Source organism: Thermobia domestica, chromosome 8 (genome assembly GCF_964235325.1).
Source record: "Thermobia domestica chromosome 8, izTheDome1.hap1.1, whole genome shotgun sequence".
Classification (NCBI taxonomy): Eukaryota; Metazoa; Arthropoda; class Insecta; order Zygentoma; family Lepismatidae; genus Thermobia; species Thermobia domestica.
This window is the reverse complement of record NC_137461.1, coordinates 254,465,242-254,486,490: the sequence shown is the minus strand read 5'-3', so window position 1 is coordinate 254,486,490 and position 21,249 is coordinate 254,465,242. Positions and strand designations below refer to the sequence as shown.

The 21,249-nt window shown below is 35.5% G+C and overlaps 1 protein-coding gene across 1 annotated transcript; it reads left to right on the top strand.

The window, feature by feature from the left end:
• The first annotated feature begins 3,191 nt into the window (after positions 1-3,191).
• LOC145693553 (uncharacterized) lies at positions 3,192-10,361 on the top strand. Its single transcript, XM_081769644.1, has 4 exons — positions 3,192-3,264; positions 4,026-4,158; positions 6,158-6,265; positions 10,148-10,361. Exons 1-4 carry the CDS (start codon positions 3,215-3,217, stop codon positions 10,244-10,246), a joined length of 390 nt encoding a protein of 129 aa, XP_081625770.1. The 5' UTR covers positions 3,192-3,214; the 3' UTR covers positions 10,247-10,361.
• Positions 10,362-21,249: the final 10,888 nt, after the last annotated feature.

The window sequence follows — 21,249 nt, the reverse complement described above, 5'->3', positions numbered from 1 at the left end:
CAAAATTCCCCTATACAGAAGTATATTTTGATAAAAATTCCCTGCCACTTCCCTAATTACCCTAGGGTCATGTGTCGCACATCATTCTCTTCAGAATAGAACTGCCTTTCAAGTGGTACCATTCACTTGTTTCCATCATGTATCTAAGGCGAAAATGAGGAAAAACGGGATTTTGGGGTAAAAATATCCCTTTTTTTCAACTTTTTGACCCTCTGGATCCCCCCTGTTTTAACGCAGAAATCTGAAAAAAAATCTGGTAAATACTACACGGTGGACTGCATGTTTGTGCAAAATTTCAATCTTCTACGTGCAAATATAAGCTCGCCAAAAATACTTTACATAACCCCCCCCCAAAAGGTATTACACGAAAATATAAATTTTAGACTTATGACGTCATCACCTCCTATGTCTCGACGCAGGAAGGTCTGAAACCATACGTAATGTCTTCTACAATGCCTCTGGACTTGAAAAACAAACAAAAAAAAAAAAAAAAAAAAAAACGGACGAAAAAGCTCAAATAGAAGAGAAATAACGCAATGTACCATGAAAAACGCGTATGGTACAAATTGTACCAAAAATTCCCCAAAGGGTTAAAGTTCATTTTTTTCGTTTTCCGCAGCCTATAACTCCGAAAGGAAGCGTTTGTGGTCTATACTTTTTGTCTTATCTTGGTGTCAGAAATCTCCTCCCAAACGTTGTCAGTGTTGTTTTGAAACACCCTGTATTACCGATTGGCACATCTTCAGGCAATCAAAAGTTGCACATGTTTCGGAAGTAGGTACTTCTCAAAAGAGCTGATTGATACAAAATCCTCCCCCATTGTGTACTTTCTACGAGACAATGGAAGTAACGATGCTCTAAGCTATTTTCAACAGTGGTTTTAAGAACCCTTATTTCCTTAATCTCTTTATGGTGATTTAAATCCTTCTGAGCTTATGGAAAATGAAGTTTGTCAATAAATACATAAATACTACAGCATGATAACTAAATATTGAATGATCTACTTAAAAAAAAAAAAAAAAAGTAACTTCCTGAATGGTAGACTGGGATCCATTTGTTGAAAGTAAAATGTAATTTTTTGGTTTAGATTTGGAATATACTCAAGAAAATAAGAAAACCTGAGGTTAAACATTTTCCTCATGCTATTTTTTAAGTATGATATTGAAAAGTTTGTTTTAAAAATAAAAACTGTTCTTGTTTTTCATTTAATGTTACTTCATGACAGAAAGAGATCTGTTAAAAGATCATTTGAAATAAAAAATCCTTGATTTCTTGCGAGTGTACCAAATTTAAATGAAAAAGAATTCTACTATATTGTGAAATATTGACTTCCGGTCTAAATAAGTCTCCTTAGATATGTTAGGGAAGTTGAATTTTTCACAATTTAACAGAATATGCAAGATTCCGTTATTTTCATATTTAATATGTATTTTAAACGAAATTAATTCTCCCAATCTTTAGAAGGGGTGGACATCAAAATCTATGCATCAAGCTACTTATTATTTATTAAATGTTAAACGTAATTTTTGGAGCATAGAAAACATTCTGAAAAAAAAAAAAAAAAAAAAAACTTTTCAGGCAATAGTTTCTTTCTTGTTTTCTCGTGGAAATATCAAATTTATTATCAAAATGTAATACTTTCCAAGTTAGTTTTAGAAGTTGAAAACAGCACCACTAAACACGTTAAATACGGATAGGTATGTTTCTGTTTTAAGATTTTATATGGAATGTTTTTTTTTTTTTAAATTATTACAAAACATGTTAAGGGCCTCACTTTGTATTTACACACACACACACACACACACACACACACACACACACACACACACATATATATATATATATATATATATATATATATATATATATATATATATAAAATTGTATGATTAAATAGCTTGGAACGATTTTTTGACAACGTTAGTAACAATGAAAGAACTTTTGATGTATAGTACTGTGCATATGAAATGTTTATAAAGTACTTCCTTTTCGTCACCTAATAAATCTTGCGATAATGTTGTTTGGACAATATCTTATGAAGTTGATAAAAACAGATGACAGCATATGCCATTTCAAAGCTGAAATCTAGAATTCTTATCTACCTAGGTACACAGAAAATTTATTGAGTTTCACAGCTTATGTTGGCAAATGTCCTTTTTCATTTTTAACATTCGTTCACAAAACTGATATGTTGCTTTTGACAATGAAGGAAGAATTGCAGTTGATATTTATCTTGTGCATTTTCTTCAATGCTTGCCGTTGATTGGTCGAATGCAGTTGCGTGTATGATTTTCGGGTATATAAATATGTAAAGACATTCTGCTAAAACATCAGTTCAACAGTTCAACCAAAGGAAGTAGGTATTCATATTATTTGTGTTGTTATTATAATTACATTATACACTTTTTCGGGTGCACAAAATGTAAGAAAAAAAAATCTGTATAGCATATACAAGGATTTTTAACCGATGTAATTTGATTAAAAAATTAGAGTAACGAGTTTCTTTTTGTTTCATGATGTCGTAAGGCGTGTTCATGCAGCTTGTTCAACCAAACCAAATGATACTTCTAAACTAGATACCTTCACTTCTTGACTACATGAGTGATATTGAAACAAAACTAGTATTGAGGGTTCAATGGCTCAGTAGTACAAAGCTTATCATTCAACCTAGGCTTCCCTGGTTCGATATTAGCCATGTGAGTTTATCCAGGACAACATCGTGTCCGTTGGGTTATGGTTACGGTGGCTCAGTGGTAGAGCGCTTTCTTCTGGCGCGTTGGGTCTCTGGTTCGATCCCCGGCCAAGTAAATTTCTAAGTTTGTGGTAAACAACATCGTGTCCGTGGGTTTCTCGGGGTACTTCTGTCTTCCTCCCACTTCGTCATTCCACCAATTCATCCATCATTCATTTGCCTTAATCATCGTCTTCCTTTGTCTAAAGGACATAATCATCGGGCGTTAAACTAAAAGATTTTATTTTATTTACTATATTGCAGAAAAGGACGCTAAACTCAAATACAGGAAATGAACATAGTATATTCATTTGAATTTTAACCTAAAATATCCCTAGTACTCAATGATTTTATTTACAAAGAAAATTGATAGCATATTATTTTCTATTTTGTTACCAAAACGCTGCTCTTGAATGTCTGGGCTGTAATACAATTATTCTTTTAAATTTTCTTCCAGTTAAAAGTCGAAATTACCTCACTACCATGAAGTGTGTCTGGGCTATTGTACTCTTCTGCATCTTTGAGTATGCCAGGTAAGTTTTCCTTTGTAATATTGCTTAAGATGCTCCTCAATTCTTGGGAAAGAAATTAAATTGTTTGAATTTTCATTTAATATAAAATGCTGTTTTTTTTCCTTTTTCTTAGCCAAAATTAGCTGAACGACTAAGAATTAGCAAATTACATCATATTTACCATTGTATACGTACCTGAATTCTAAGGTGAACAGTAGTTTTAAGAACAAAGATATTTTTATGACTTCAGTGGATCAGTTAAAAGATAGAACAAGGAATGGTAAGCAATATCTGTATGGAAAAGAAACCCGAATGGAACAAAGTGTCTTGTTAGAACTTCTCTAACACTGTTGTTAATGTATCTTTTTTTCTTTTCTTTCTTTTTTCTTTTTCTTTTTTATTTGTGTGTGTGTATGTTAAAGAGATATTATAATTTATACTTGCAAAAATTGACATAATATTCAATTTAGATTTAAAATGTTGATAGAAAAGGAGTTCGGACTTGACAAGTACCGTACTAATTAATGTGTCTGGACTAATTGCATATAAATTGAAGTAAGAAATAAGATCAATATATTTCTCATACATAAGTTAAAGCTAAAACACACGAGAAATAATAATATAGAATAAAACACTTATTAGCTTTTTCTAAAGCGCTATACAACAATATCGCATTCAAGTTATGCTATCCTCACTGATTGCTAACTATAAAAAAATAAGTGACTAGATAATAATTTAGACTTTTTACTTTGTCTTAGACATTCTTTTGATTTAACTTTCAGTGCAGAGAAATGTGAATGCGCAGCTTACTTTGAAAATGACGTGAATAAAGAGAGGCCAGTGGCTGTACTTCCTGATTCTGAGATTAGCAGTTGCTCAAAGATTAATGAGTGCGCTGGCAGATGTGAACAAGAGGTGAGTATTACAATGGTCTCCAAGAATCTGAGAAATACTTGAAAAGTATCTCAAAGAGTGAAACTTGTCTCAGACGGGCCTGAAGTAAGGATGCATTCACGTTCTAAAAGTCACGACCTTATTTAACGACCGTGTGATAAGTAACTTGCCCTTAGTTCAGGTTGACATTTTCTGCTGTCCGTATTTGGATCCTGACTTGGAAGAAATAGAAGCAGTTTCTACTTTCTCCTGAACTTACATACAACTACCAATCAGAAAAGAGTAGCGTTTGACGACATTCAACTTTATTTCTCGCTATCATTTCAAATATGGCTACCTGGATAGAGTCATACGAAAAATATGATTTTTTGTATAACGTGAAGCACGATTTATATTTTTAAAAAAAGATAAAAACTGCAAGAATAAAGGCCTTCGAGAAGATATGTAGTGAAGTAAGGAGTGTCCGGCCGAACACTACATTTACGAATAAATATAATTACATCTTTTAAAAGATTAAAAATAGATGTTTTAAGTATATTGTTCAATTTATATACCAAACAATAATGTAATATGTTAAGAAAAGAAAGAATGAAAGTTAATTGTCATCACCAGTGTTATGTGGCCTTCGTACAATTTTACGGAACGGCTCTAGAATGCTGGCGCAATACAAAAAGTCCGAATGTAGTGAATGAGAGGACCCGGCGCGGTATAAATTTACTTTATGGGGTATATGGGTATCTTCTGTGGCTAGAGAGATGAGCGGATACCCTCGGTACCGAAACTAGAAAACTGATCTTCCTCCTTTATTTTAACTTTCCGCGCCTGATAACTGCCCTCATTTACATATTAGGCCAAGTCGTATTACGAATTGCGAAATAGAAAAACACCTGTAATATGTACGATTACGACAGCTGATTGCCCTGTAGGCAACACATCCTTTAAGTGTGTTTCGTCTGTTTAATACAGCGGCCACAAGAGGCTCTGCTGGTTAAACCTACCTAGTTTTAAGGATCGTCTGAGACCCCTATATCATCTCAGGATAAAAGAAATTGCATGGAAGTCTAAGTTAAGCAACACTGTCAAGTTGTAACCTGGGTTGAGGTCTCAGTTCAGATCCATGTGATAAGGGCTTAAGTTACATTTACCAAAAAACTTATGCATTTGTTGAATAGGATACTTACAGATGAAACAATTTAATCGAAAAACAAAATACATACAATGGGACCAGATGAACAGGTTTGAACTAACAAAAATATTAAGGTAGTGGTGGATCTAGAAGATAGAAACTGGGGAAGGGTCAGCCAGATCCCAGACTATGATTGGTATATCACGAGTTTACAATTTCTCATGGATCATGCAAAAGTTTTCAACTTAATTCCTTTCCGATGGATATTATGGCTAGGTTGGATGTTGACATTGTGGACCGAAAGTAATGTTTTACACATTTCATAACAGAAAAATTGCAACCGAAACTATTCTAATGTTTCAAAAAATTTCCAATAAAGCACAAAAGGCAACGCTTACTATAAACTTTCAAAAATATATAAACAATTGCATCCATTACTATTGTCATTAAAAAACTGAGGGAGGGGCTAGGCCCTCCCCTCCCGGCTATATTCGCCACTGTATTAGGGATTACATCATTCTGAAATTCTGAATTGAAGACTGGGCAGAATTTTATTAAGTAATTCTAAGTATCTTTGATGAATGTTTATGCTTTTTTTTAGACAATAACATTTCCCACAGTTTTATTTTCTGAGTACAGCTGTGTTTACGTGAGTTGTTAATACGAGGTGAAATCCTTACTGATTCGTTTACCCACAAGAGCAAGCGAATATTTGATCCAATGACAAACTCCATATACTGTGTACTTATGAACTCTTTGCTTCTTAGAATTAGACAAATGTTTTTAGTATTGACTTCGCTGACATGTTTGACTTGGATGATCAAATCAAGAAATCAACATAATCATCATTGACAGGTCATATATCACTTAACAATATTTTTTTTTCTTTTCTAGTTCGATCAGGCAACTGGTAACGGTGATTTGAATCATGTAACATCTAGAGGAACTACTGTAGGACAATCAGCATGCAAGAATTACGGCGGTGACGTCAGAAATGGCAGGGTAAGTAGAATATAATCATTATAATTATTTGTGAAGTATTATTTAAACCAGAGGCTTCAATTACGGGGACAGGAGGGAGCAATTGCCCCCGCCAAGATTTTGAGAAATACATATAATTTCATCGATTGTCTACTAATATATTAGTAAAAAACGTGAAAGCCTTATGTTGATGGTGCCCTTGCTCCCCTCAAGCGAAATCTGGAATTACACCCTTGATTTAAACATCTGGCAATTTAGAAGTATATTACGTTTTATGTTTTAACATCAGTTTGTATCATCTAGGGAGAAAGTGCAAACTGGATCTAATGTTAGTTATTGTCGTGATGCCAAGATATAATCAATTAAGGTGACTACAAAGGTTGATTCATTTATATTGAGCCGAATTTGGCCAAATCACTTCCAAGGAAATGTCGTGTACCACCAGTTGTGTTCGATCTGTAGGCCACCTCTACTACTATTGCACTGCATCTAAGTTCAGGGACGTACGCAGGAATTTATTTCGGGAGGGGTCTAAAGCGTTTCGGGGGGTCAAAATACAATTTAAGGGTAAATTATATGAAAATTTCTAAAATTGCCAATAAAAGTAGACTACATTTACAAAAAAGTCGGGATTTCGGTGGGTCCGGACCCCCTCGACCCATACACTGCGTACGCCCATGTCTGAGTTTCCATTGCAGGAGACTGAATTGCAGTTCGACTATAGGTTTTGCCTCTTGTTTATATAGGCTTTCCATATGTCGGTGACGGTATGTGGACTCGACGAAACGATAGGCGCCGCTTGAGGAGTTCGAGAGCACAATAATCCATGGAAAGAACATATATTAAATGAATGGGTGAGTTGGAAAAGGTACACATTCCAAAAACATAAACTTTCGGAAAACTAAGAAAAACTGTTTTGTGAGAAAACTAATTGTTCTACCAATACATTTTCTATTGTCAAGTTGTACCGTTCAGTGTAGCAAACCCATTGCACTTGGTACCTGTACATAAATATATTTTATATACCATATGATTGTGTAGTTCCTTTTTCAACTCAATGTTTTTAAATGAACAATACTTTATCCCAATTAGTGGATTATTTTAAACAGATTTCAGAAATAAGTGAGTAAAATTTTTCAGCCTTTGTATAAAGGTAAACAAATTTATTTCAAAACTGTAAGCTACACATATTGATGCAAATAACAATGTTTTCCGATAAAACAATGGTCATTGTTGGATTTTTCAGAGTAGACAATTGTCAATCATCTTGATCTAGTGGATCAGCAGCTGAGAAACAAAAGCCTTGATCGAAAAACATTATAAAAACATGTTCTTTTTTTAACATCATTAGCAATTTTTTTTTTTTATGTGATTGAATCACACTGAGCTGCGAAAAAGCGCTGGGACAATAGTATTAAAACGATTTATTTTACTTTGCCATTGCTCTTCTTTCTTTGTTACATACAGGGTCCAATGTCATAACATACCATTAAACATGTCTGTAATAAAGATAGAAATACTTAGGTTAGGTTAGATTGTATTATGAAGTTTCGTGTTATATTCGGATAGATAAGTTCAGATTAAGTGAAAATAGTATAAATTGATTTACAAAATATAAAATTTACACGTTTCGCATTGTCATTAAGCATGTTTGATTTAATTTTGATCTTCAGGTCTTCACAAGTATTGCAGACATCGGCCTGAGGTCTGCCAAATCGGTAACCAAAGTTTTTCTAGAAATATTCCAAGTAAAACTCATACTTTATTACATACTTCAAGTCAGGAAATTTTTCTATGGAAAGTTCATGCATTTTTGTCACATTAAGCTGAGCATCAAGATATGTGACTAATGTAGACGTATAGTGTGCAACATATTTAGGAAATAAATCAATATGTTCATGTATTTTAACTAGATGTGAGGCTGTGATAGCATTAGAACGGTGTTCGTGTTTACCTCTCATGTCAATGGGAAATTTCCCAGAAGCCAACATCTTTGTCAACCTAATAACAACTTTGTGTGACACCGTATGAAGGCTTATGTAAGTATTACGCATATTTCAACGCTGCTTCATGGCAAAGTACTTGAAAGAAGACTCGTGTTGCTTTGATGGCCTGTGCCTTGCAACCTCATTCCTCTCAATTAGGTTCATTATTAAAGTGCTGCTCGTTCTTAGGTCTGCCACTATATAGGGTTCTAATAATGTTCTCCTTTTCTTCAATGTGCTCCTTACATGTTTTTCTTTGTTAAGTCTACCCTTTTTACTGCTTGGTTCACCACTGTCACGGCCTGTTTCTGACATTGTTACTAGGTTAAAGCAAAGAAACACTAATAAACTTCAGGACACAACTTTTCGCAATGATCTTCACTTTCCACTTTAAACATAACCAACATGACCTTAAAAAACAGCTCATCTGCTAAGTCATAACGCATGACTGAGCACTAGCGCTGTGGTGGGTGCCTTCGGCACTAGCGAGGCTGTGAGTTGAAGGGACATATTCCTGGAATCTGTTCCTTCTTCAACTTAATCGCATCTACATATTTTTGGCAACCTCATTTGCAATAGTGAAATATGTTTCTTTTTCTTTTCAATGGATGTAGATACGTCCAAAGAAAAAGATGGCTATCTCAGTTTAATTTGTGATGTTTTTGGAATGTGTACCTTTTTCAACTCACCCATTCAAATATGATATGTATTAGAATTTCTAACATTACATCACTATTTTGTAGATCATACTCTTGAATAACTGCCTGCGAAAGGTCTGTACTTTTGACACCGAAGGCAGTTACCGTGCCTTTAATTAAAATAAATATTAATTGACGTGCACAGAACGTGCACAAGTAGAACACCTGTGTAATTAAACCATAGCTTGCACGTTTCTTGTGAACGTGAAATTTCAAATTCCAGGTCTCAAACTATCTAGCCACTCGAGCTCCTTAATTTCAAGTTTGTTATATAGCTTACATATCCAACCATAGAGGAAAGAAACTGGCCTCTTTACCGCTGCATTACTGACTTTTGGTGAACCTATATAGGTAGGTGAGGGGAAGTGAGCTAACGCCTTTGTACAGAACACTGAGACAAGCAAGATAAGATTCTCGAATGCTTCAAGTATAAATAAACTTATATTATTTATATTGTTACAGACCATAATAACCCCATTCTTGTATGCATATCCTTTAATTCGCAATTTCTCTCTTTACATCGGCTTCCAAATTAACAGATTTCCATGTGTTTCTTGGACCAAAGAAGAAAGAAACTAGGCACCATATTCTTCTCCCAGATTAAATACATTAAAGGTTAATGGGCTAGAATCAGCCTTCAATAATAATAATAATAATAAAACTCAGATGTTTCGGTTATTTCTCCCATAGCACAACATGTTCACACTATGTTCTTTAAATACCGTAAGTTCATACTTGCCACAAGAGATTTAGGGTATTTTTGAGGATAATGGAGATATTCGGAGGCGACTCGTAAGAGAAGTCACACCACTAAAAATTGAAGTTTTTTTTTTCGCTTCGATCTAAAAGAATAAATCTGTCGTAATTTACACATTGTTGTATGAAACTATTAATACATTAGATAACCTTTCTTCCCTTAAAAAGCGATAAAACAAATTTTTAATGGCGACTTTCCTCACGAACCGCCTCTAGAAGTAGCCACAGAATTTTCAATGATATGTATCTGTCAGGGGATATTATCTGGATATCCAATGTAGTTCTGTGGAAAAGAATGAAACGTTACGTAGACATCCAAGGGACATCTTTCCTGTGCAGCTTATGAAGTTCAAAGATATTAGGCCTACATGTGCTTTGTTGAATCTATTGGGATTTATCACATTTTTGCTTCCTAAATGTGTTGTTACATCACTTAGAAAAATCGTTTATTATATTTCTTTTAGCCCGCAGCTTACTGGAGAGCTTGTGGTGGTGATTGGACTTACATCCGCTCAGCTAATGGAGAAGTATGTTGCCAGAGCGGCCAACAAGTACCATGCTGAAAGTTTTTGAATTGTTTCAAAATATCACTTACTGTAATGCTTATTACTGTATGGAAATTCAAAAGTAGTCACTCTCAAATTGTATTCGTCTTCCACTAGTTAAATAAAAACAATATTAAGCATTAAAAATCTTTATTTAATATTAATAACCAAAACTCATTTATAGCTTCTGGACACTAAATCTCTGAAAGTCTTATGATGGAGGGGCATTAATTAAATGTACGAATCAATGTATGGGATGTTACGCAGTTCACATAAACATGGTAACCAAATACTAATCTGGTGTTTTACTCCAGATTCTCAATTTCCAGTGTTCTATAATAAACATTGAAATCAACAGAAAATAAATGGTGGATACCCTGTATGAATGGCTCACGAGACCAGAATAATATTTTTAAAGTTTGAGATAAGACGAGAAACATGTCTATTCTCGTCTCGTTTTGAGACGTGAAGAGAAATTTCACAAGTCTTGTGGACCACATTAGTTCACCCAAGTCTTAGGTTTTAACCATTGTTTCCGTGTTATATGATTCACTATATAATAACTATAAATTGATGAAGTGATTCTAAATACAATGAAGAAACATTTATCAACGTTTACACAATGTAATTCAGTTGTAAGTAATGTTTAGATGCAGATCTTGCAATTTAACACATTATAATGTTACTCAATTTCCTATATAATTAACCATCATCTGAATACATAGTGTATTCTCAATGTTTTTAATTTCTTCTTGTAAATAAGAATAATAATAAAGGTACGGGGGGAAGTTAAGCTATGTCATGTACCGTTGCATGATTTAATGGTTTACGCTTAAATTAATATGCAATACTATTCATCTATTAAATTGCTTGAACTATTTAGTATGTAATATTGAGTTATTCCTATTTAATCAAGTAAATTATTTCCATGTTAAAAAGTAAGATAACCTACATTCTACATTATTAAGTGGAACACTTTTGCCTAACATTTGGTTAATTCTGTTCCTGTTACATTGTTACTTGTAAGAAGTGAGAAGTTTAGTCAGTATATTTGCATTTCATACATAATCTAAAAGTTTGCTTGATAAAAATTAGTTACTAGAGATATTGTGCCGTGAACGACTTTCATATGAGCATTGGTTAAAATAGGACATTCCTTTTACTAACGAGGAAGGTCCATAAACCGTGAGAGTTGAATTTTGATGAAAATTTGTGACAAGATTCAGTTCGAGTTGCTGAGTAACGTAGTAATAGTCACTCGATGCGCAAATGCTTCGTTGAGCTGCTACACCGACGCCATCTTGAAATCCTATAGGCAATGTCCAAGAATACCCTTTTAGCACAAAAATGAAAAAGCTTTTGATAGATATGACTTCAGTATTGTAAACCAAGGTAAATCATCTATATGTGAGAGTACTTCCAGTGCATTTCCGCCATCTTGAAAGGCGCCATATTGAATCGCCGTCAAATATAATAAATGGGAAGGGGGTCATGTGGGGTACCAAATAGCACTGGAATTTACACCTGAATTCATTTCCGTAACCAAAATTTAGATATCTGTTTTCACTTCAGAGTTAATAGCCCTCTTACCCACAGGAACATATAAAAACTGCGCGAGTTAAACTTGTCATGAAACACGGTCGTGCGAGCACTTGCATGATTTTAACTAATCCAGTAGTTAATGCAGTACAATAGCAACCATACCAATCAGATCTTGAGACTAGTAAGAGAAATCGTTAATTAAATTGAAATTTCTATAGTGAAAAATGGAATATCAGCATGCTACAAGTTATACCTATTTCAAAGTGCGATGGAATAGACTGTTGGTCGATGAAACACATGCCTAATAGTACTGACAAGCAGAGAATACCAAAGGGATAGTTCGGATATATATTAGAAAAATTATATAAACTGGTACATATTAGTTGAACGACCAAAATGGTTCGGATTCCACTATAATCAGTAGCCCACGTCTCCTTTAGCGTAGCAGGCGTGTGGGACGTTGAATTGTATCAAATCAAAAATCTATTTTAGGCAATTTTACGTGGTCCATTATAGTGTGTTAAGTTTTATTCTCTAATCTAGAAACCTTACGCAAAGACCATCATTGTTGCAGAATATTGCGTTCCTTTCCAATACTCATATTTGACGACCTATAATTTACCGTGCATATTACGAAGTTAAAATACTTTAATGTATTTATTGACAGTTTCTCTAAATACAATTGATTTATTGCTGCCACATTGAACAATGAAGGAGATTTAAATTATCAGTTCACAGCCAATTCTTAGAAGATACACCTGGAAACTTATAATTCACTTTTCTTGTGTCTGTTCTGCTATTAGTGATAAGAGAATGCATGCACAACTGCTAAGAATATGTGGCAGTAAAGATTATTACAAGATTCAATTCCAAGTTGCAATCCATGAAACAAGCCTCTTTCTTCCTTTTCCCTTCAATATAAAATAATTAAATATCTGCATCTTTCCACCTTTAACGATAAAACACTTGCTTATAATAAGGGCAAGACTAGTTTTCATATCAAAACTGTGATAAATAAATGATTGTAGCAGGTGTTCACTTGTTCGGTGTACAAGTTATATGGCAGAATTTTCATAAAGAAAATGCATTCTGTTGTGTATCATCAATTTTGTGCGCCAGTTCTAAAGGACATGCTTCCATATGCATGGCAGAAATGTGAGTACGTAACAGGAGCAATAGTTGGTTCATTTACAAATGTTCTGAAGACTAGTAGAAAATAGTGTCTGTGGTCATGAAGATTGTGACGAAAGTGCATTTGTTAAGTGTTTGCACTGCTCCATGATGCTGTGTGCTAATCACTACGTTTTGGATCTCCATCATCACATTGAAGAGCAAAAGGTTAGTAGGTTAATATTTGCTTATGTGCAATAGTTTATATTATTTTTCTAATATTTTTTCTATTAATTTTCTAATAACTTCAAGACAGATTCTTTAAAACCATATGTGCCGTTCCACCTAACTTATATTACAGCATTTAAATGCTATGCATAATCGCACAGACTCATATATATAGCGATTTTGAAATAGGTATAATTTGTTACAGTGCTGCTATTCCATTTTTCGCTACAGGCATTTCAATTTAATTAACCATATCTCTCACTAGTCTCAAGATCTGATTGGTATAGTGGCTATTGTAGATCAAATAACTACTATTGCATTAGTTAAAATCATGCAAGTGTTTGCACGACCACATTTCGTATCACAAATGTTACTTTCTCAGTTTTTGTATGTTCCTGTGAGCGAGAGAGCTCTTAACTCTGAAGTGAAAACAGATATCTAAATTTTGGTTACGGAAATGAATTCAGGAGTAAATTCCAGTGCTATTTGATACCCCACATGACCCCCTTGCCATTTATTATATTTGACGGCGATTCAATATGGCGCCTTTCAAGATGACGGTCATGCACTGGAAGTACTCTCACATATAGATGATTTACCTTGGTTTACAATACTGAAGTCAGATATATCAAAAGCTTTTTCATTTTTGTGCTAAAAGGGTATTCTTGGACATTGCCTACAGGATTTCAAGATGGCGTCGGTGTAGCAGCTCAACGAAGCATTTGCGCATCGAGTGACTATTACTACGTTACTTAGCAACTCGAACTGAACCTTGCCACAAATTTTCATCAAAATTCAACTCTCACGGTTTATGGACCTTCCTCGTAAGTGAAAAATTCTACCAATGGCTCTTTCAAAAGTCTAGTACATAAATTTACAAACGATACGATAGATTTTCGAGACAAGGCCAAAAAAGTTTTTTTCGAAAAATGAGACGAGATTTTTTTTTTTTTAAATTGCAAGACGAGACAAAAACGTTATCTCTTCTCAAGGAAACACTTGTGTCCCTGCTCTACTAGTCCCACCTCTCTGCTGTGGAAATGGGCTGAAACATACCTCTGTTGGATAGCAGACTTCACACACACACACATATGGGTACAAATTAGCGCTGTCGAATGTTTGTGACATTTGCGGTTTTCGGTTTTTGAGAAAACCGGTTTTCTGAAAACCGAAAACTGCAAATGCGGGTTTCAAAACCGAAACTACAAATGCGGTTTTGGAAACCGAAACCGCAAAAGCGGTTTTGAAATCCAAAACCGCAAAAGCGGTTTTCAAAACTGAAACTGCAAATGCGGTTTTCAAAACCGACATTTTGGTTTTATGAAATTTCACTTTTTTCAAAAGCCGGTTTTCGTTATTTTTTTTTTTCAAAAACAGATTTCGACAGCACTAGTACAAATCAAATAGGACTTACTTCATTTTATAGGTGTAGATTATTCAAATAATTTTGTTCGCATAGGGGAGTATCTCAAGTTGTGATTTTTTAACCATAATATAACAGGGAACAATCCATAAAGAAGTGAAAGAAAGATAAAAACCAATTTCTTTTAGAGACAATGAGTGACAAAGACAAAAAGTGCTCGTAGAAAAGAAATGTTCTACTGTGGCATGTCCTTCATTATCTTTGGTTCCATACTATACATATCCTAATAAGTTATCGCCAGGGGGACTATCGGCGATCGCCCCCTCCCCCAGAAGAGGAAACTTTCTTATTTTATATATAAATAAAACCCATCTCTGAGTTTGGAGCTCTTAAAAGTAGCTCTAAATAGCAGTATTACAACCCACGGCCCCCTAGAAGTCCGTCATGGATCCGCCCTGGTTGTCGCAAACGTAAAGGAATGCAACTTACAACTAACAAGGAGACTTACGAAAGTGTCACGCACCGATTTGAATGAAACTTTGCACACTTGTAGAACACGGAAAAATAATCGATATGTATTTTTTATTTCGGCAATGGTGCGAGTTTAAGGGTAGAAACCACCCTTTGAACGTCAGGGGTGGTCTCCAAGCATAGACAGAAAACAATCATTTAATGTAGAAGAAAACATACTGTCAGAGGGGGGGGGGGTAGGAGAGCTAATTCAGAATCTGACGTCAAAATTACAAAATTCACAATGGTGGATCCAATATGGTGATTACAATTACTACAAGTCTTTTGGTTTCTACAGTTAGCCAAGAACAATTATAGTTGGCAAGGGTTACTGCAAGAAGTTTGCAGACTGATTTGAAACCGACTATTTTCCCAGCGTCTAATGCAAAGTCCATTTTGTTATTAAGTTCATAGAGTGGTTACAATTCATCAAATTTTGATTCAATTTTAAGAACAAAAGAGTACCTCAAAATACAAAACCATTCCTGCAGAAACAACTGGTAGGATTCAGTCTCTTGATGTGTCCTTCTTTAGGCCGTGGAAAAACTTCTTGAGAAATTTTTCTGACATTATCCTTCTCTACAACTATAACATAAATTTCCACCTCCGTACTAATGTAATTAACATCCAATAACTGATTCATAACTAGTTTCTTCTTTCACATTTGCAAATCTTATTAGATATGCGTGGTACAAAGGCGATTATTTGGAAGAAACACCACCTGCGTTTGAAAGTCCCGTAATATTTTGTTTCAAATATTTTGCGATTTGTGCACAGTTATAGCCGTAATTCGGCGTGTGTTGTAAAATAAGTTTATGAATCCCACACCTTTTTACAGAATATAATTACTGTAAAACAATTATAAGAATTGGTGATATATGAAGTTCTGACATAGTGAGAGGCGAGGGGACTCACTGTAAACAAGCACTGCGAGTAGTGAAAGGCGAAGGGCTCAGTATAAATAAGCACTCCGATTAGTGAGATGAGGAAACTCACTAAATAAGCACCCCAAATGGTGAGAGGCGAGGGGACTCACTATATAAGTAACCCGAAAAGTGAGAGGTGAGGGGGCTCACTATAAATAAACAACCGGAATAGTAAGAGGTGAGGGGCTCACTAAGCGCCCCAAATAGTGGGAGGCGAAGGGACTTACTAAAAATAAACATCTCGAATAGTGAGACTCGGGGGACTCACTATAAATAAGCACCCGAATAGTGAGAGGCAAGGGGACTCACTATAAATAAGCATCTGACTAGTGAGAGGTGAGGGGACTCACTATAAATAAGCAACTCTAACAGTGAGAGGTGGGGGCTCACAATAAATAAGCAACCCGAATAGCGAGAGGTGAGAGGCTCACTGTAAGTAAGCATCCTGAATAGTGAGAGGCGAGGGGACTCACTATAAATACAAACGCCGAATAGTGAGAGGCGAGGGGACTTACTATAAGTAAGCACCCCAAATAGTGAGAGGCGAGGGGACTCTTCATAAATAAGCACCCCGAATAGTCAGAGATACAGAGACTCACTTTCATCAAGAATCCCGCTAAAATAAATACAGAAAAGGGTTTCAAATCGGTCTGCAATCTTCTCGCAGTAGCCCCTACCAACTATAATTGTTTTTGGCTAATTGCAGAGTATTTCAAATCAGAAGACTTTTAGTAATTGTAATCACCATATTGGATCCGCCATTTTGAATTTTGTAATTTTGACATCAGTTTCTGAATTAGCTCTCCTAACCCCCTCTGGCAGTATGTTTCCTTCTACATTAAATGATTGTTTTCTGTCTATGCTTGGAGACCACTCATAACGTTCAAAGAATGATTTCTACCCTTAAATCCGCACCATTGGCAAAATTAAAAAATACGTATCGATTATTTTTCGGTGTTCTGCAAATATGCAAAATTTCATTCAAATCGGTGAGTGACACTTCCGTAAGTCTCCTTTAAGTGGAAAGGTGGAGCTGGATGAGAAAGTGAAAAAGGTAGAGAATGCCTTTTAGACTGAACAAGAAAAACTTTAGAGGGGAAAAGTAACTGTGGAAATGAATTTCTACGTAGGTTAAAATCAAACGATGTGGTTACGTATGTTAACCCTGTAGCCCACTATAGATAAAACACTCATTCATAAAGATACGTAGTAATCACAACTTGGTTCCACGTAAATATGGTAAGTCCATGGATTCATAGTCAAATCACTGATGTTGAATGAGACTTGATTAATTCGCGCACTTTAAGAAAAACACATATGCTATTACTAATTCGTCCAGTTGCCTCTTCTGATGGATTTGGGTTATTCTCTTCGCCGAATAGTAATCGGTGTAGATCGAAACCTTCAGATTCTGATTGATTCTCATCCTAAGTTTGTATCGATGATATTCAGGGACATTGAACCGTTCTCATGAGACTCCTTACAGGAAAATCGATTACGAATGTACGAGAGACATCCACTGTTGGAGGCTAGGTCATCTAAGAGAGAAGTGCAGTAGAAGAGTATGTGCAAACTCTTGGTTCAATCAAGACAAGAGGAGAATATAGAAATGGAAATAGAAATATACACTCCCCCACATAGATAGATGGAAATGTTCTATATCAAGCAGATTATGTTACGATTCAAGAAAATAAATCAATATCTTCTGAGATCATGCATAACTTTATGCTATCCGAGGTGGTTGTATGCGTGAAAATGTAATCAGAAGAAAAGTAAATAACAAGAAATACGATAGTAAAAAATTTGGAAAATGAGAAATGGTTTCCTAAGGAAATTCAAAGAAATATATTCAAATTGGGAGGAAAATAGACACAGGTACTAACAGGCGATGGTAGCATATTAAACTTCACATCAAACTATAGAAGAAATAGCAAGGCTCCGTGTACAGAAAATGGCTAAGAAACGATAGTTATGGAAGAGATGACCAAGAATATTAATCAAAGAAAGATCTGTAAATAGAAGAATACAAAGAAAGGCAAAAGTGTTGCATACAATGTTGTTAAATAGCGAGTACTCTCGCTACTCAAATGTACATTCCACATCCATCAATATGAATCGACTACGAATTTCCGTGTACAATAGTTTTCAATGATCGATAGGACATAAATCATGCTAACAAGTAAGGAAATCACCTGTGTTCGCAGGGGAGTGCGGTAGGAAGGAGACGGTCTGAAGTTTATCGTCTTTCCTTACAACTGTCTCAAAAATGAGTTCATGGACTCTATGCATGTTTTCATGTCTCGATGTCTGACGGCTACTGGATGTTTCTAAAGTATGGAGATCTTATGTTAGGCTTTGAAGTACAACATCCTTCATGGACGCTTAGATATCTACACAGAAGAACCTAAGAGTAGATATACAAGAAGGAGGAAATTCCCAGGAAAAGGAGAAACAATGATAACTAAAGAAAATAAGAATGGGAATAGTCGGCGAGATGACAGAAGTTTTAGGAAGGAGGAAAGAAAATATCGACAACTCGTATTAAAGTAGGATAGACTACGTAACATCGAAGCAAAAATGATAAAGGGTTTACAATATTTCCAGACGAATTTGAAAAAAAATCCTGAATTTCTGATAAGTGTAGTTGTGCGGGGTAACCAAGAATTTTCTTCAAGACGACACGATAGTGTCTGTTAATACATTTAACCTGTTAACACATTTAAGACGTAAAGATATCGGGACAGTTAGTTTTACCAAAGTATGAAATTAAAATAATTCCAATACTGAAAAGTCACATACAAGAACAAATAAGGAAGTTAAGGAGAAGCAGTTTCAGCTTAGAAAAACAAAAAACAAAAAATGCTATTCTTATTAATAGTAAACAATTAAATGTGTATTTATATATAATTATCATCATCATAGGTATTCTGCCTTTATTGGCAGGTCACTTGCCGCAGCTGAGAAGCTTCCATGCTCCACGGTCCTCCGCTAACCTTTTCGTCTTCACGTATGATCTTTCTGTTTTAATATCATCCATTAATTGTAGTCTCCTTCGCCCCCTCCCTCTCTTTCCCGCCACCATACCCTCTGGACGTCCCTCATGATACAATCTCTTCTTAGGCAATGTCCCAGCCAGGTTCTCTTCCTCTTCCTAATTATATCTAAAAGTGTTCTTTTCTCACCCACCATTTCTAACACTCTCTTATTCGTTTTCCGCTCGACCCAACTAATTCTTTCCATTCTTCTCCAAACCCACATTTCGAAGGCTTCCAGTCGATTTTCGTCACCTTTACGTAATGTCCATGTTTCCGCCCCATACAGTACAACACTCCACACGAAGCATTTTATGAGTCTTTTTCGCAACTCTTTGTTCAAGGTCCCACAAAACAGACTTTTCTTTCTTTTAAAGGCTTCTTTCGCCATTCCTATCCTTGCTTTTATTTCACGTTCGCATTTCATGTCATTACTAAGAATACTACCCAGGTATCGAAAACTATTCACTTGTTCTATTTTCTCCCCTCCTACTTTTATATTTGACACAGACCCCTTCGTTCCAATCACCATGGCTTTTGTTTTTCTAACATTTATTTTCATCCCATATTCTTCAAAGCCCTTTCTCATTTTTTCTAACATTTTATTGATTTTCTTTTCAGATTCTGTAACAAGCGCTATATCGTCTGCAAATCTTATGCATCTAATCATTCTACCTCCTACCGAAATCCCATCATCATCATGTAAACTCTTTTTCACTATCTCTTCTAGATAGACATTAAATAGTGTTGGCGAGAGGCAGCAACCTTGTCGAACTCCCCTTCCAATTGCACTCTCTTCTGTCAGTTCTTCCCCTATCCTAACACTTACTTGTTGGTTCATGTATAAGTTTCTTATCTTTCCATTCCAACCCTATCTTTGTTAGAACTCCCAACAACAATTCCCAATTCACGCGGTCAAAAGCCTTTTCTAGATCAATAAATACAACATACACCTCTTTCCCTTTTTCTATAAATCTTTCACCGATCACCCTTAATAATCCAATAGCATCTCTTGTGCCCTTGCCTCTTATGAACCCGAACTGCTCTTTCTCAACATCTTTATTTGTTCTTCCATATAACCTTCTGTTCAGTATTCGGAGCAGAATTTTAGCTGCATGAGATATGAGGCTAATAGTTCTATAATCCTCACATCTCTTTGGGTTCGATTTCTTAGCCATCGGTATCATGATCGTTTTCAGAAAGTCTCTTGGCCATTCTCCTGTTTCATATATTTCATTGCATAGTCGCCACAATTCTTTCTTTCCCTTTTCTCCTATATTTTTAATGAATTCGATTGGTATGTTATCTATTCCTGTTGCCTTTCCATTCCTAATCTCGGATATAGCCTTTTCAAACTCATCCCAAAAAATACTAAATCCTTTATCATCCTCGCCTACTTCATTTTCCACTTCAACATTTAGGCTACACGGTCTATCCCTACTCTCATATAAGTCTTCAACGTATTCTTTCCACCTTCCTATGACCTCATTTCTCTCGCTGACTACCTTCCCATTCTTATTTTCTACTGCCATCATAATACTCCCTTGTTTCCTCCGAAATTCCATAGATTTCACCTCCTTGTACATTTCCTCATATTTCCCAACTCTTTCTAATTCTTCTATGTCCTCGCATTTTCTTTTGTAAAACTCTTCCCTCGCTCTGTCTGTTTCTCTTCGTAATTCATTATTTAACTTTCTGTACATCTTTCTGCCCTCTACTGTATCAACCTGTTTCCACATCTTCCTCTCCCTCATTTTCTGCAACATCTGCTCTGTAACCCATGGTTTCTTAGCAGTTTTGTGTTCGCGGTAACCTACTGCTTCTTCTGCAGCCTGCTGTAAGCAATGTTTAATATGTTCCCACCGTGCGTTACTACCTGCGCCTATCCTTTCCTCGTTTGAACATTTTTCTTCGAGTTTTTCAGCGAAAAGATTTCTTATTTCCTCGTTTTTCAACTTTTCAGTATTCAACACTTTGTTACCTACTTTTCTTCTGCCTACATTTTTCAGTTGAATATCTACTTCGGCCAGCACAAGATTATGATCAGAGAAAATATCAGCCTCGGGAAGGGTCTTCGCGTTCTTTAAGCTATTCCGATACCTTTCCTGAATCAAAACATAGTCTATCTGATATCTTCCGCCGTCTATTGGTGATTTCTATGTATATCTTCTTCTCTTGTGCTGATTGAATCAAGTGTTCCCAATTACTAGTGGATTCTGTCTACAGAAATTCTCCAGTCCCTCTCCCCTTTCATTTCTTTCGCCTGAACCATATTTGCCTACGATACTACCTTCCTGTTTTTCTCACACA

Excerpts from the sequence above, each read along its gene's own strand:
- LOC145693553 (XM_081769644.1), top strand. The coding sequence starts at position 3,215 with ATGAAGTGTGTCTGGGCTATTGTACTCTTCTGCATCTTTGAGTATGCC. Across the intron at positions 3,265-4,025 it reads TGCATCTTTGAGTATGCCAG|TGCAGAGAAATGTGAATGCG; the intron begins GTAAGTTTTCCT and ends TTTAACTTTCAG. Across the intron at positions 4,159-6,157 it reads CTGGCAGATGTGAACAAGAG|TTCGATCAGGCAACTGGTAA; the intron begins GTGAGTATTACA and ends TTTCTTTTCTAG.